Source organism: Artemia franciscana, chromosome 14 (genome assembly GCF_032884065.1).
Source record: "Artemia franciscana chromosome 14, ASM3288406v1, whole genome shotgun sequence".
Classification (NCBI taxonomy): domain Eukaryota; kingdom Metazoa; phylum Arthropoda; class Branchiopoda; order Anostraca; family Artemiidae; genus Artemia; species Artemia franciscana.
In genome coordinates, this window is record NC_088876.1 from 23,775,545 (window position 1) to 23,793,354 (window position 17,810).

Here is a 17,810-nt window from a genome sequence, read left to right on the forward strand (position 1 = left end):
AATAAGATGGAGTCAACTTACCCAGATTGTGTATATTCTTGCATAAGTAAAGCGACCTTTTGCACAAGACGAGTAGTGGGGATTTCTTCTCTGTAGGTGTACATGTAGTCCTCTGCCATTTTTCTGGCTTTTCGAACCAAAAGACGAAAGTCAGGCCCCATTCCTTGATAAGATGAATGTTTATTAAAACAATTAACTTTCATATACCACAAATACATGCAGAAAAGGAATCAAACGAAAGATTAAATCCGATCAAGATTCATACTTCGGCTCTTCAAATCATATTTATCAGCAAACCACACAGCAAGTGAATTAGTAGAAATCCCTAGCAAATATCTACAAAGTCAATGATCGTCTTGAAAAAAGAAATCAATTCAAAACCCAGATAAATGCACAGGTTTTGAATTACATAGATAGTGTAAGAACCACAATTCTGTTTTGTTCGTTTAACTTTTTACAGTCAATTTTTTTTTATCTAAAAACAAAATTGATCTTGAAGCAGTTGAACATGACCTTTTAAGGATTACATCTACCCGAGGTTCAATCAGTCACTTGCCAACTCGTCATCAGAAGAAGCTATTCGACTAATGTTTCTATCCAAAAATTTCCTGTTGAGGATAGTATAGTCAAGTCATGGCGAGTTACTCTTTGTCTCTCATCTCTGGCAAGAATCATACTACAAATTCCCTTACAAAGATTTTAGGCAAACAATCATCACACAGCTCAACTATGTATGTGACTTGACTAGTATGTTCAAGTCACGGCGAGTTACTCTTGGTCCCTCATCTCTGGCAAGAATCATATCAGAAATTGCATTCATGCAGTATTGCAGCTTCATGGGAAGATATTAAAGAGGGAATCTTTGAATACATAGGGGAGGGAAGCCTTGAATATAACAGGAAGGGTGCGCGAAAGCAGAGGATGGCTGCTCCCCTCCCATTGCACTTCCTAGCTGAAGGGCCATGAAACGAAGAGCAGCATCGCCAGTTTGGATTTTAAGGTCTAGTGTCACACCCTTAACCTTGTTTTATGGAGGAGGAGAGTGTAAGAGCGTAGAGGACCGTGCTGGCCTCAGGCGGCTTGATACTGCAGTGAGTTGTTAGTAGTAGTATTAGTTGTTGTTGTTGTATCAGCATACTTAATTAGAATTATAGAATTTTGGATTTTAGGAATTTAAATTTGTAATTTGTTTAAGATTTGAAACCATTAAAACCTTCCTGATTCTCTTAAACGGAAAACGATCAAAATTATCTTTTGACAGAAAATAAATTTATTTAAAGTTTTCATTAAAATATATATGCGCTCATTAATTAGTATTTAGGCAATACTGTTGAAGAAAACCTAATTTTCAAAGCGAAATAGGGGATTCCCTTCCAAAAAATCCTTTAAACCCAAAATTTTTCTTTTTTTTACTGGCTTATAATGCTATATTTAAAAATTATCATCTTTAGCGTTCTTTCAAGGTAAAGAAAAAGATAAAGAATACGGCATTGGACTTCACAGTCCCTACCGGTGGTGGTAATCTTTGTTTCTTGGTCCTTCAGCCAGGAAGTACAGTGGCGAGTTGGGGGCCAACTATCCTGTTCTGTCGCACACCCTTCCTGTTTACCTTCCCCAGATTTTTCAAGGTACCCATTTAGAGGTGGGTCCACTCTGGCTGAGCTTACAGAGTCACGCTAGAGACCCCCGTCCATAACCAAATAATTAGGTACACTAGCGATTTTAGGCATTTATAGACAATTATACCTTTTTCTGAACAAAAAAAAACTATTTTTTCAAGTCAAGACGAATATGAAACCAATAATAAACAAGAGCTAAGAGCTCATATGGCACTTGTGACGAGGTCGTAAGAGCCAAGAGCTCATATGGCATGAGCTCTAGCAAAATTCTAGGAATCAATAGAATAATTTAAAAGGAAAATCAGAGGCTTAATGCCGGTAGGGATTTAAAACAAATGCTCAGACACAAGAGGTCCTTCTAAATATTAAAATTCATTAAGATCCGATCACCCACTCGTAAGTTAAAAATACCTCATTTTTTCTAATTTTTCCTCTCCCTTCAGCCCCCCAGATGGTCGAATCAGGGAAAACGACTTTATCAAGTCAATTTGTGTAGGGCCCTGATACGCCTACCAATTTTTATCGTCCTAGCACGTCCAGAAGCACCAAACTCACCAAAGCCCTGGACCCCCCCCCCAACTCCCCCAAAGAGAGCGGATCAAGTCCAGTTACGTCAATCACGTATCTACTACATTTGCTTATTCTACCCATCAAGTTTCATCCCAATCTCTCCACTCGAAGGGTTTCGAAAATTTCCGGTTTTCTCCTCCAACTCCCCCCCCCCAATGTCACCAGATCTGGTCAGAATTTAAAATAAGAGCTCTGAGGCATGGATTCTTTCTAAATATTAAATTTCATTAAGATCTAGTCACTCATTTTTGAGTTAAAAATACCTCAATTTTTATAATTTTTCCGAATTAACACCCCCTCCAACTCCCCCAAAGAGAGCGGATTCAGTCTGGTTATGTCAGAAACGTATTTAGGACTTGTGCTTATTCTTTCCACCAGGTTTCAAACCAATCTCTTCACTCTAAGCGTTATCCAAGATTTGCGATCCCCCCCCCAACTCCCCCCAATGACACTGAATCCGGTCGTGATTTAAAATACGAGATCTGAGTTACAAGGTCCTTCTAAATATGAAACTTCATTAAGATACGATCACTCATTCGTAGGTTAAAAACATCTAATTTTTTCAGAATCACCCCCCCCCCCCCAACTCTCCCAAAGAGAGCGGATCTGTCCGGTTATGTCAATCACGTATCTAGGACTTGTGCTTATTTTTCCTACCTATCCCTCCACTCTAAGCGTTTTCCAAGATTTTAGGTTTCCCCCTCCAACTCCCCCCAATGTCGCCAGATCCAGTCGGGATTTAAAATAAGAGCTCTGAGACACGATATCCTTCTAAATATCAAATTTCATTAAGATTTCATAAGACCTCTTTTTTTCTAATTTTTCCGAATTAACCGTCCGCCCACTCCCCCCCCCCCCCCCCCCCAGATGGTCGAATTGGGAAACAACTATTTCTAATTTAATCTGGTCTGGTACCTGATACGCCGGCCAACATCGTCCTAGCTTATTTGGAAGTGCCTAAGCTAGCAAAACCGGGACGGACAAACTGACAGACAGACAGACAAACCAACAGAATTTGCGATCGCTATATGTCACTTGGTAAATACCAAGTGCCATAAAAACCTATACCCTAGTTTAGAACTTTAATTGAACTATTGGCAAAATTCAAAAATTACTTAATTTTAAACTTTTGAAATTGATTTTGAAGACAAGTGAAAAATTACGAAACTCAATTATTTAGATTATATGATGACTCTAAAGGGAAATAAAGATCTTGATCTATAAATACAATTTTTTTACATATATATTTGAATCAGCTTAGAAATGTATTATTTTAATGTATGATAAGTTATGGGAAGTTAGACATAATTTGGGTTGTAAACCCATTTCGTATAGCTTAACAACTACCCAAGATTTTGGCATACATTCAGCCTTGAATAAAGACAAAGATATTTGATCACTGGGGCGTCAATTCAAGAAAGTTTAGAGAGGGGAGGCAAAGTTAATTTTTCAAAATATAGCGAGAGGGGAGCGATCTTTTGGCTTTACGTTTTTTTTATGAAAACAACCAAAAACGAAAAAAAAATCAAGGAAAACACCAACAAAGGTAGTTTTCAAAAACTAGAGGGAGGAGGATCAATTCCTTGTCCTTCTCCATTGAACGTGCTTGTTTCATCAATTCATTAATTTTGTTTTCAATGTGAGACATGGTTAAAGCATCATAAAACTAATCATAAAAGGTTTTAGAGAAGTTGGTAGAATTAAGAAATTACTTTCGCTTTAGAATTTGGTTAATTTATATTTCCTATTAAAACAAAATAAGCTGGTTTTAATAATTTATAAAAAGCAGCTTCAATATTCTTTGTTTACGTGGGTATTTTCGGGTAAATTCCAATAAAACTATAAAAAAAATTCAGTAAAAATACTAAAAAAAAATATTTTTAAATTTAGGGGGGGGGCAAAAAGATCTAAGGGTCAATTTACAATTCCTATTAAAACAGAATAAGCTGGTTTTAATAATTTACAAAAATCAGCTTCAACATTCTTTTTCTACGTGGGTATTTTCGGGTAATTTCCAATAAAACTATAAAAAAATTCAGCAAAAATACTAAAAAAAATATTTTTAAATGTAGGGGGGTCAAAAGATCTAGGGGGCAATTACCCACCTCTCATACCGAATTGATGTTTCGTTAACTGACCTTCTGTTTTTTAGATTGTCATAATTAAAGATTGAAAAAACTGGCTACAAAGTCTTGAAAGTAATGGGAAATTTCAGAAATTACTTTACTTGAACTTCAAGTTGCTTCAGATTATTAAAACAGAATAAGCGAATTTTTTCGATTAATATCCATGCTTCACATTTGTCAGTAAAAATAAACCTATCACAGACTGACCATGCTTATACCACGAAATGAAAATAAGGGATAGAAGAGACTTGATTAGTCCATGTTGCTAGAATTTATTTACTAGAAAAGATAGATCGTGCATTTTTACTGCATGCCCATTTCTAATTAAAGAAAAAGACTACAATTCCGGTCGAAATAAAATGAACTTTCAGGTACGAAAAAAAAATGAAAGATGAGATTGCTTGAATTTACAATGAGACACCGCGATTCCCAAGAATTTTTTTTTTTTTAAATCTGAATTTCAGATATACGGAATAATTGAAAGAATACATTTGAGTAAAAAAGGATATGACCAAAAGAAAAACCGGTTTGAAAAAAAATAGCTTAAATGACTATCTGAAAAGAACAAAATTTAAACATTAGTGGCCTTCCAAAATCTAAAAACAATTAAAGCCAAATTTCGACAGGGAGTCAAATTTGTGACTCAATGGGAAAAAATGACTTGGCGAGAACGAATATTCGGCAAGCTTCTGCTTTACATCCGAGTTTTAAAATTTAAAGGGATATTATTGAATATATATTATTAATGGAATATACTACTGGTATTAAGCATAGATAACTATTCTAATGATTTTTTTCGGAGAAAATCTCAGGAAGATTTCAGGAAATTTTACTTTCAACCAGACATAACAGCAAGGATTTACATAATGATGTCACTGTACAGCTCAAGAAGATGTGTTATTTTATGTCTTTGGTAATAAAGTTTTGGAACTGCTATGTTAGGGTTTTATCGTTTTCGCCGGGATTTTTTTTGTACAAAGCTTTTTGCGCAAAAAGAAAAAAAAACTCACCACTATAAACCATTCCAATGTGAGGCGACACTTGTTCTACTTTGAATATGCTGTGTTCTTCTACCAAAATGGATTTGTGCTTTTTCTCCGTCGCTATAACCACTCCATTAGATGCTATAAAAACAATTAATATAAATGCAAGGGGTTCCAAAAGTACACAACCATCTAAAGATAACGTATCCCTTTTCGGCATACTTGTAAACAGAACACAAAGCATTTCCTTGGGCTTCATATATATTCAAGGGTGCTCATTCACAAAATGTAGAGAGGTTAAGGATTTTTTTTAAAGTCTTTAGTTTAAGAGACAATATTGAATGTCAAACATTTAGTTTCTTTTCAAACCAACTGATATTTGACATTCATGGGAGGGGGTGGGGGCTTTGGGTTAGAGAAGTGTGCCGTACTATAACGTCAGATAAAATTAAGGCAAGCAATATGAGTATAAGAAGAATAAAGGCTGTATCACTTGTTATATGTACAGCATTTGTTGATTTGTATAAGGATTGTAATCCACTGTTTTTTCTTTATTACGGATGAATATGTACTGCCCCCCCACACTTTATATTCATTTTTAGTCATTATGAAATCAAATAATTTACCCAAGAGGAAACTATACTGTGCTTTAGCAAAACTGTAATATTTTCTGCAGCGATCGAAAAAATACTGTAATATATATTGATTAAGAGTCCACTCTTTCAGATTTTATGACATCATATAAAATAAACTCAATACGAATATACCAAAGTCAAATAACTAAATTCAAATTTACCATTGAGTAACAATTATTTGAAACATACACAGGATTAACTTACGAATCACCGTCCTATTTAGTAGATTAATGATTAAGTAAAAAAAAGAAACAAGTTTTTTCGACTAAAAGTAAGGAGCAACATTGAAACTTAAAACGATCAGAAATTATTCCGCACATGAGATGGGCTGTCCCTTCCTCAACCCCTGGCTCAAAACCCTAAAGCTTGACTTTTGTCTCGATTCTTTAAAAACAACTGCTGAAGCACAAGGGCTGTTGAATTCAAATAACAAGCTTTTTGAAAGTATTAAAAACTTAAGCGTAACGAGCGAGGATCTAAAGAAGGGGCAGCTTCCCTCTTATATCGAATAATTTCTGTTTGTTTTAAGTTTCAGTGTTATTCTTTACTTTCAGTTGAAGAAAGAAACTTGTTTTGCTTATATTCGATATCTGACCGTTTTTCAAATCATGTCGGGAAAATTCCCCTAAAAACCTTTCTCCTGAAGGAAATTCTCCCAGTGAAAAAACCCCCTCCCCCGCAGAAAATTCCCGTAAATTTCCCATTAATAAATAATAGCCTATATGTAACCAACAGGCAAATTGCATAACTTGCAGCCTTTTCTCCAGGGGCTATGGGGGGTCAAATCATCCCCAGAGGCAAAGTTACTGGACCTTTCAACTATGTTAAACTAAATGGCTATCTCAAAATTTTGACATGGTCATTGGGGAAAAGGGGGAGTGGGAGGGAGGCTAGTTGCCCTCATTCTTTTTGGTCACTTAAAAAGAGCCCTAGAACTTTCAATTTCTGTTTGAATGAACCTTCTACCGATCATCTAGGATCACTACTTCAATATGATCACTCCTGGGTAAAAAAAATATCTATAAAAATAAAAATAAATCCGCTTATTCTGGGGAAAAATACAAAATTCCAGTTGTTTGTAGAATGGAGCTTCAAACTCTTACAGTTAAGTTCTCTTTCTGAAAGTATGATTTATCCCTTTTCGCAAATTTGGCAAATTTTCTCAGACTCATAGTTTTGATGGGTAACCAAAACTTAGTGAATTTAATAAATTTGGAATCAGCATGAGCAGCCAGTTTTTTTATGTATTTGTTATAAGAATTCCTTTTTTTAGAGTTTTGGTTACTGTTCGGCTGAATCCTCATTTACTTACAGTTTGTAACCACAAACTGTTTGACTATCCAAATACCACTACGCAACTAGGAGATGTTGTATGTCCAATACATAACCTAAAATTAACACAATAATAAACACAGCCCAATAGAAAAACAAATTATGTGGCCAAAGAGTTAATGAGAGGGAGCAGGAGGTCATTTGAGCTAATAGCTAAGGGAGAGGAACCAAACACTATTTTTCTTATGTGTAAGCATGTCTTGTGGGGGGAAGGGGTGTCCTCCTTTTTTTCAGAATGTACATATTTATTCCTTTATTTTCGCCAAAAACACAAGGAGTCTATTTTTCCTGCAATATTTCATTTAACATTTTTTTTTGGGGGGGGGGGGTGGTATTACTGCTACGATGACCCTGAGTACGTCCCTGGAGCTAGACATTGTGCCTCAAGTCTAAACTGGATAAAAAATATATTGAACACTTTTTTAAACCCAGCAATTTGATATATAATAAAAAAAAATACTAAAATATGAATCCTGTGGATTCTAATATTGGAAACAAAACACTCCTGGATCTCTTAGAACATTTAAAAAGAAAAGCTTTCTAATGAATGTCTAAATTCCCAACTAGAAAAATTATAGTTTATGATGACTGCTAAGGCTCAAAAATTTCGGTAAGAAATCTGAAAACTGAATTGTAAATTATACGAGGATTTCTGAAACACGTCAAAAGCCATGATTCATAGAGCAGTATGTAACAATAGCACTATTTCGTGTTTTTCGCTGACAAACATAAAAAAAAACTTGCATTTCAAGCACGAACACACAGGCCCACACTATTTAAGTTTGTCAGGAACAAACTTAAAATAGAAAAAAAACAAGAGCTAAGAGCTCATATGGCACTTGTGACGAGGGAAGAAGATCTAAGAGCCAAGAGCACATATGGTAAGAGCTCTAACAAAATTCTAAGAATCAATAGATTGATTTAACAGGAAAATCAGAGGCTTAATGCCAGTCAGGATTTAAATAAGAGCTCTGAGTCACGATGTCCTTCTAAATATCAAAATTCGTTAAGATCCAATCACCCAGTCGCAAGTTATAAATACCTCATTTTTTCTAATTTTCCCTCTCCCTTTAGCCCCCCAGATGGTCGAATCTGGAAAAACGACTTTATCAAGTCAATTTGTGCAGCTCCCTGACACACCTACCAATTTTCATCGTCCTAGCACATCCAGAAGCACCAAACTCGCCAAATCACTGAACCTCTCCCCAACTCCCCCACAGAGAGCCAATCCAGTATGGTTACGTCAATCACGTATCAAGGACATTTGCTTATTCTATCCACCAAGCTTCATCCCGATTCCTCCACTCCAAATGTTTTCCAAGATTTCCCCTCCAACTCCCCCCCAATGTCAAAAGATCTGGTCGGAATTCGAAATAAGAGCTCTGAGATATGAATTCCTTCTAAATATCAAATTTCATTAAGATCTGATCACCTATTCGTAAGATAGAAATACCCCAATTTTCACGTTTTCCAAGAATTCCGGTTTACCCCTCCAGCCCCACCCCCAATGTCACAGGATCTGGTCAGAATTTAAAATTAGAGCTTTAAAGCACAAAATCCTTCTAAATATCAAGTTTCATTAAGATCTGGTCCCCCTATTGTAAGTTACAAATACCTCATTTTTCCAAATTACACCCCCCCCCCCCACCAAATCCAACAAAGAGAGCAGATCCGGTCCGGTTATGTCAGTCACGTATCTTAGACAGGTTTTTATTCTTCCCATCCAGTTTCATCCTGATCTCTCCGCTTTAAGTATTTTCTAATATTTCCGGTCCCCCCAACTGCCCCCCTCCCCAATGACGCTTAATCCGGTTGAGATTTGAAATAAGAGATCTGAGTTACGAGGTCCTTCTAAATATGAAGTTTCATGAAGATCCGATCACTCCTTCGTAAGTTAAAAATACGTCATTTTTCTAGTTTTTCAGAATTAAACCCCCCCCCTCCCCAATAGAGCGGATCCGTTCCAATTATGTAAATCATGTATCTAAGAATTCTGCTTATTTTTACCACCAAGTTTCATCCCGATCCCTCCAATCTAAGCGTTTTCCATGATTTTAGGTCCCCCCTCCAAACTCTCCCCAATGTCACCAGATCCGGTCGGGATTTAAAATAAGAGCTTTGAGACACGATATCCTTCTAAATGTCAAATTTCATTGAGATCCGATCACCTGTTCGTAAGTTAAAATACCTAGTTTTTTCTAATTTTTCAGAATTAACCCCCCCCCCACTACCCCAAAGAGAGCAGATCCGTTCCAATTATGTCAATCATGTATCTAGGACTTTTGCTTATCTTTCCCACCAAGTTTCATCCCGATCCCTCCACTCTAAGTATTTTCCAAGATTTTAGGTTTCCCCCTCCAAACCCCCCCCCCCCCCAATGTCACCAGATCCGGTCGGGATTTAAAATAACAGCTCTGAGACACGATATCCTTCCAAACATCAAATTTCATTAAGATCTGATCAATTATTTGCAAGTTAAAAATACTTCATTTTTTTTCTGAATTAACGGGCCCCCCACTCCCCTCCCCCCAGATGGTCAAATTGGGAAAACGACTATTTCCAATTTAATCTGGTCTGGTCCCTGATACGCCTGCCAAATTTCATCGCCTAGCTTACCTGGAAGTGCCTAAAGTAGCAAAACCAGGACCAACAGACCGACAGACAGACAGACTGACAGAATTTGCGATTGCTATATGTCACTTGGTTAATACCAAGTGACATAAAAAACAATAAGAACATGTATAATATGAGCACTGGCATCAATTGCAGGACGAACATGAAGATAATGTTCCCCTCTAAATTTACAAAGAATACCTTTTTGGGGGGCATTTTCATTGAAAATTCATTTTTTTGATATTTTTATAAAAAGATTAAATCAGGACACAATTTGGATCCCCCTCCACTAGTTTTGGAAAAACAAATTCTGACTTCACTACATTTTCGTGAACTGACACCATCGAATATGAGATTGCATAACATAATCCAAAAGTTTTAGTAGTCTTTTCTTGGATCAGGTATTTTTCACACTAGGAATGCATAAAGAAAAGGAAGCATTAAGGCGCACAACCTCCATAATCATGCAATATTTAAACTGATTTCATAATCTCTAAAAAATTTCCATTTAAAAACTAGTTTTTTGCAAATTTGCCCCTCACCCGAAAAACAAATTTAAGTGGAAGTTTAAAATACGAGTCAGACCATTTCCACCAGTTCCAGCCTTTGATATTCATCTAATATTCGCATTTCATGTATATTTCTTTTTTAATAATGTATATTTAATCTTTGTCTTTGAGTGAACAAATTAAACTAAAAAAAATAATCTTTCCAAGAAGAATCGAGAACAAACTTAACTTAAACTAGGATAAAATTAAATTATCCACGAGATAAATTTAAATGACTGGAAATTGCTACAAATAAAGAAAATCAAAATTAAAAACAAAGAAGCAATAACAATATTTATATCTGTAATTAGCATACTACCATTTTCTGGTGTGAAAAGACAACTTAGATTGGTCATGGAAAATCTGCCCCTCCCCCCGCTTCTACCTCCCAGCTATTAGCATATTAATTTAGATTACTACCATATTCCGGTGTGAAAAGACAACTTAGATAGGTCATGACTTTGGAAAAATCTGTCTCCACCTCCCAGCTTCCTTAGTATTTTTTGACAAACTCCTCTCTACCAAGCATTTTGTGAACAGAAACGGGCTTTTTAGCAGATTTTAGACACCCTTCACTTCAAGAAAAGTCCAAAAAACCTGAAATACCCAAGAAAATGCTGTATGTATGCAAATCTATGACAGCATATCTGCAAACCTGAGGCAAGAAAAAGACTCCATCCCCCTACCTCTCCCTGAAATCGCAAAAAATTACAGCAACAAACATGCATCTTTCTGCAATAACTCCCCCCTCTTCTCTGTAATTTTTATTATGCGAACCTATTCATAAAAGAGTGTAGAATAACTACTTAAGCAGAATAAAAGCTGACTGTAAACTAACTAAACGAGACCAATTTTAATAAGGAAAATTCTTTCTAGGTCCTTCTTAGTGTTGATTTTTCACAGTTGCAAGAATTCTGATGCTCCATAGTTGATGATGGCAACAGATCTGGTTGTTGTGTTAAGGTCAAGCGACCAACCATCGGGACTAGAGAGTACTGGAGGGATGCAATTTAAGGCCACTTGGTAACAGTGATCACATGGTAGGTGTGGTTCAAGAACCATTCTCCAGCAATTTAGGGTTGGCACCCCACACAACAATAATTCAATAACTGAATAAGACTATACTAACAATCATATGACCAAAGAAAAATCAATTTATGACAAAGAACAAACCTTTGATTCCTACAGAAGCTGCTCCAGAAGCCACTGCTGCCAAAGCATACTCAATCTGAACTAGCTTTCCAGATGGGCTAAAATGAAATATAATATTAATTGAATAAAAAACAGAGTTGTGAATGAAAATAGTAAAAGCATCAAATGAAATTCTTAATCTTCTTCTAAATAGTCCACATTAGAAATGTAGCAAAAAATACAAGGAAAGGTTTAAATAAATAACCAATAGTTAATGTTCTCAATAGCTGGGAGAAGTAATGCATTTTTTTTTATATATGATAAGACTTCTTGCAGCTCACAGCACAAGTAGGGGTGTGGTTTGACTGGCAGGGGGAGGGGATGTCATTAGTAAATAACAAAAAAAGTCATGACCTGAAAATAGTCAAAGCATAACATGAAATTCAATTCAGTAAAACCTATAAATTAAAACAAGAGTGTACATTTTTGTCTAATGGTGTTCTTTTCTTGTTTTTCTTAGCCCCCCCCCCTAAGAAAACCTTTATATCCTCCTTAAAGATTTGGACCATAAAATTCCTTTAACTGAATTTGCTTGTACTTACAGACAAACAAGTGAAACATAAGCCTAATAGGCTTGGCTGCTTGTAGTCTAAAGATAGAATACCATGTCATAGGATTTACACATGACCAACAAGTCCTCTGGACATGCATGCAAATGGTTAAACCTATAGCTTTCCAAGTGTTTGGTTAAATGACACAGGTAAATGAATGGGAGTAAATATGACTCTCTTATTGGACCAATACTTGTTTGTTAGCTTTTAGAAAGCACACCCACCTACAGCCTCAGGCAGATTGACCAAGAGTTTAAAATTGACATAAGACTATTAGATTGCTTTGAATGAGAAGCAAACAAGACATGCCTGCCTATGGTCTTAGGCAGGTTGACCAAGAGTTTAGAATTGACACAAAACCATTAATTTGTGTAGAATGACAGGAAAACAAGCATCCAAAGCCAAATTGGGCCCATCTGCAATGAGTGTCAGGCATATGCCATTTATGCCAACGAGTGGCAATTTATGCCAGAATTATGCCAATGAGTGGCATAATTCCCTAGAGTAGTGATACTAAGGATCTTTAAAAGCTGTTTTTATCTCATATTTTGTCAAATGTTGTGAATTTTGCATTGAACATTTATTTGCAATAGACATATCATTCAAGTCCATAAAATTTGGTTTTGCACTATGCCCCTCAAAAAACTTCAATTTTTTAGTTACTGTTCATTTCCAAAAATTAAAAAAAAAATGTGTACACAAATGCAGCACTGGATAGTATCTTACTTTAATGTTTCTCAGCTGCTTGCCAAGATTACCTTCAGGATCTTTTAATATGCCAGAACAAACAAGAGCTAAGAGCTCATATGGCACTTGTGGCGAGGTCAGAAGAACCAAGAGCCAAGAGCTCATTTGGCACTTGTGAGAAGGTCAGAACCTAAAATTAGACTCGGTACTAGAGTTATCGAATTTGCTGTACTTTCTTTATTGGCAATTATTATAAAGATAAACTTGAAAATACGGTGTTTCTGTAGTCTCTTCTTGTTCGGTATTCTAAGGAAGGGAGGGACACATGAAATCAGGTTTTTGATTTTCATGAAACCTTGCCCTTTTGAATTATCGATACCGTTCTTTATAGGTAGGAATTTTTTCATACATTTCAGTTACAATTTTATCCTTATCTTCTGACATAGACTCTTTGAATGACCTGCTCATCAAACTCATGGAAAACGTTTTAAATACATATTTAAATTGCGCATTTGAAAAGGCGGCCTTTGAAACAGGTGAGCAATAACTGGGGTCCGCGTTGTCTGTGCCCAAAGGACATGGAAACTAATTAAAAGTCAATAGCTAAGTTCATGAATGTAAAATCATCATTGATGACTGCCAGAGTGTAAAAATATTTTCCCTTTACTCTGCTGACTGCAAGATGACTGGAACAGTTACATCCGCAGGACTTTGCTTCTTGGGGAATTCCAATTTCGTCAGCAATAGTTACAGCTTAGGGGTATAAGCCTAGAAAAGGAAATATGTTAAGAAAACATTTCATAATATGCACAATAGCTGTAGCTAACACCTTTTGCATGGATCCCACCTATACTTTACCGCCAACCCACCTTCCCCTAAAAAGCAAATATATAGTCCAAATTATATAAAACCAATGCATTCTGTCACCCATCACTTGTTTTCCGGTTCTTCTTTTAAACAGTTAATTCAATTAATAAGTACAAGGTATGAAACAAGAGAGACGCATTGGGAGAATAGAGGGGAAATATATAATTTCAACTGTATATTTACACATTATGGGGGGGGTAAAATATAGGGAGTTCCATGCAAAATCTGTTTGCTACAATTGTTATGCATATTGTATTCTCATCATGCTTCCTTCTCAAACATGTTTCCTTCTTAACTCGTAAGTTAAAAATACCTCATTTTTTTAATCTTTCAGAATTAACCCTCGCCCCCACTCCCCCAAAGAGAGCGGATCCGTCCCGGTTATGTCAATCACGTATCTAGGACTTGTGCTTATTTTTCCCACCAAGTTTCATCCCAATCCCTCCACTCTAAGCGTTTTCAACATTTTAGGTAATACCCCTCAATTCCCCCCAATGTCACCGGATCCAGTCAGGATTAAAAATAAGAGCTCTGAGACACGATATACTTCCAAACTTCAAATTTCATTAAGATCCGATCACTCCTTCGTAAGTTAAAAATACCTCATTTTTCTAATTTGTGCAGAATTAACCCTCCCCAATTCCCCCAAAGAGAACGGATCCGTTGCGGTTATTTCAATCACTTATCTAGGACTTGTGCTTATTTTTCCCACCAAGTTTCATCCCGATCCCTCCACTCTAAGTGTTTTCCAACTTTTAGGTTTCCCCCTCCCAACTCCCCGCCCCCGTCACCAGATCCGTTCGGGATTTAAAATAAGAGCTTTAAGACACGATATCCTTCTAAACATCAAATTTCATTGAGATCCGATCACCCGTTCGTAAGTTGAAAATACCTCATTTTTTCTAATTTTTAAGAATTACTCCCCCCAACTACCCCAAAGAGAGCGAATCAGTTCCGATTATGTCAATCATGTATCTGGGACTTACGCTTATTTTTCCCATCAAGTTTCATCCCAATCCCTCCACTCTAAGTGTTTTCCGAGATTTTAGGTTTCCCCCTCCAACTCCCCCCACTGTCATCAGATCCGGTCGGGATTTAAAATACGAGCTCTGAGACACAGTATCATTCCAAACATCAAATTTCATTATGATCCAATCACCCACTCATAAGTTAAAAATACTTCATTTTTTCTATTTTTTCAGAATTAACCGGCCCCCATTCCTCCCCCCCAGATTGTCAAATCGGGAAAACGACTATTTATAATTTAATCTGGTCCGGTCCCTGATACGCTTGCCAAATTTCATCGTCCTAGCTTACCTGGAAGTGCCTAAAGTAGCAAAACTGGGACTTTAAGTTTCCACCCTCCAACTCCCCCCAATGTCATCAGGTCCGGTCGGGATTTAAAATAAGAGCTCTGAGAGACACTATCATTCTAAACATCAATATTCATTAAGATCCAATTACTCGCTCATAAGTTAAAGATACTTCATTTTTTTTATTTTTTTTTGCTAATTAACCGGCCCCCCACTCCCCCCAGATGGTCAAATCGGGAAAACGACTATTTCTAATTTAATCTGGTCCGGTCCCTGATACGCTTGCCAAATCTCATCGTCCTAGCTTACCTGGAAGTGCCTAAAGTAGAAAAACCAGGACCAACAGACAGACAGACCAACAGAATTGGCAATTGCTATATGTCACTTGGTTAATACCAAGTGCCATAAAAACAAAGAAACAATGGGATCATAAGAAGGACCCACTTGAAGCCTATGCGCCATGGATTCTGTTCTCTTCTTTCTTTTCATCTCTGCTTGACAAAATTTAGACAAGATTACAGAATCTTAAAAAATTAATTTATTGGATGCCTAATCTTACTAATCAAACTGCTAACATTTTATGATTTATGACAAAATTGGAGTTGAAGCTCAATGATGAAATAGTTCTCAGGCCCTTTCTGGCAACCACTGAACTTACTTGTCCTCCAATCAGAGAGGTAATCAGTTTGAGAAGCAGATCACAAAATCCTCTCCAGCTGGTATATGAATTAAAAGCGAAATATTGTATTTGAATGAGGTGTAGTACTAGTTATTTGTGCAAGGGATTGAAGACAAAAAATAAGTTTGGGATTTCATGTTTGTTTCATGGAATTACAAGTATATTTATGAAATATGTGCTAATGATGCCCATGAATAAGTGATGAAATTTAAAATCAGCCCTATTAAGCCCTAATCTTTTTTTATTATTATTTTTTAGGTTGATTTGGAATAGCACTGAAAATATTGTCAAAAATCAGGCAATTATCCTACTATACAAAATATCATTGAGAGGTATCACTAGCTAAAATAATATGGAAGAGACAGAGGAAGGGCATTTTTACTGATTTGCTGACTATTTTCACCAGTCAAGATTGAAATAATCCCATTTCAATCAAGATTGAAATTTTCAAGGGTATTTCAGATTTTTTTCTGACTTTCTTGAGGCAAAGGGACTCTAAAAGCTGCCAAAAAGCACATTTCAGTTCACTGAATACTTGGGAGAATGGGAAGCATCTTTAGCAAAAAAATACTAAGGAAGCTGGGAGGTGGAGAAAGATTTTCCCAAAGTCATGATTTCACACCAGAAAATGCTAGTATACTCGTTACAGATATAAATATAGTTATTGCTCATTTGTTTTTAAGCTTAATTTCTTTATTCATAGCAATTATGAATCATTTAAATTTGATCTCATGGATAATCTAATTTATGCTAGTTTTAAGTTTAAGATTTGTTCTCTATCAAACAGTTTATGGTAACAAACTGTAGTAAGGAGCAACCCGGATCAATAGTAACCAAAACTCTAAAAAATGGAATTTTGATACCAATAGCTACATCAAAAGAATCGCATTTAATACTTATTTTAAATATATAAGTAACATCAAGTTTAGTCTTACCCATCAAAAGTTACAAGCCTGAGATAATTTGTTTATTTTAGAAAATAGGGGAAACATCCACTAAAAGTCATAGAATCTTAACGAAAATCACCACCATCAGAATCAGTGTATCAGAGAACCCCACTGTAGAAGTTTCAAGCTCCTATCTACAAAAATGTGGAATTTTGTATTTTTTGCCAGAAGGCAGATCATGAATGTGTGTTTATTTATTCATTTTTCCAACAGGGGTGATCATATTGACCCAGTGGTCCTAGAATATTGCGAGAGGGCTCATTCTAACAGAAATGAAAAGTTCTAGTGCCCTTTTTAAGTGACCAAAAAGATTGGAAGACACCTAGGCCCCCTCCCATGCTAATTATTTTCCCAAACCCACCAAATCAAAATTCTGAGATAGCCATTTTATTCAGCATAGTTGAAAAACCTTATAACTATCTCTTTGGGGACAACTTACTCCCCCAAGGTCCCCATGGGAGTACAAGTTTGTACAAGTTACAAACTTAGACCAGTGCTTACATATAGTAATTGTTTTTTGTAAGTGTACAGACGTTTTCAGAGGGATTTATTGGTGAGGGGTTGGAAAGAGGGGGATATGTTGGGGAAACTTTCCATGGAGGAATAAGTCATGGGGAAAGAACATTTCCATGAACAGAGCACATTATTTTCTAGCATTATTAAAAAAAAAATATATAAAAAAAAATATGAAAAAAGTTTTTTTCAACTGAAAGTAAGGAGCAGCATTGAAACTTAAACAAACATAAATTATTACACATTTGAGGGATTCACTTCCTCCTAATGCCTCACTCTTTATGCTAAAGTATTTTTAGTAATATCAACTATTTATTCTATGGCCTTTGTGATTCAATGGTCGTTTTTAAGAAATTGGGACAAAATTTAAGCTTTAGTGTAAAGATCAATGTACTGACAAGGGGTAAACCCCTTCATATACACAATAAAAACATACAAATACAGAAGTTTGTTACATAAGTTACATATATCACGTTCATAAAAAATTGAAAGTTCTAGTTGCCTTTTTAAGTAACAAAAAATCGTAGGGCAACTAGGCCTCCTCCCCTGCTCCTTTTTTTCTCAAAATCATTTAATCAAAACTATGAGAAAGCCATTTAGCCAAAAAAAAGGAGGGAGCAGCCCCTTTCATATATG

General features: G+C 36.1%; 1 protein-coding gene across 1 annotated transcript in view; it reads right to left on the reverse strand.

The window, feature by feature from the left end:
- Window positions 1-17,810, reverse strand: part of LOC136035470 (proteasome subunit alpha type-2-like) — a 62,734-nt gene that overhangs the window by 41,790 nt on the left and 3,134 nt on the right. Inside the window, exons 2-4 of the mRNA XM_065717284.1 lie at window positions 11,600-11,676; window positions 5,326-5,439; window positions 22-163 (exon numbers count right to left, since the gene is read on the reverse strand). Of these exons, the coding sequence (XP_065573356.1) occupies window positions 22-163; window positions 5,326-5,439; window positions 11,600-11,676 (333 nt within the window). The remainder of the gene's footprint in view (window positions 1-21; window positions 164-5,325; window positions 5,440-11,599; window positions 11,677-17,810) is intronic.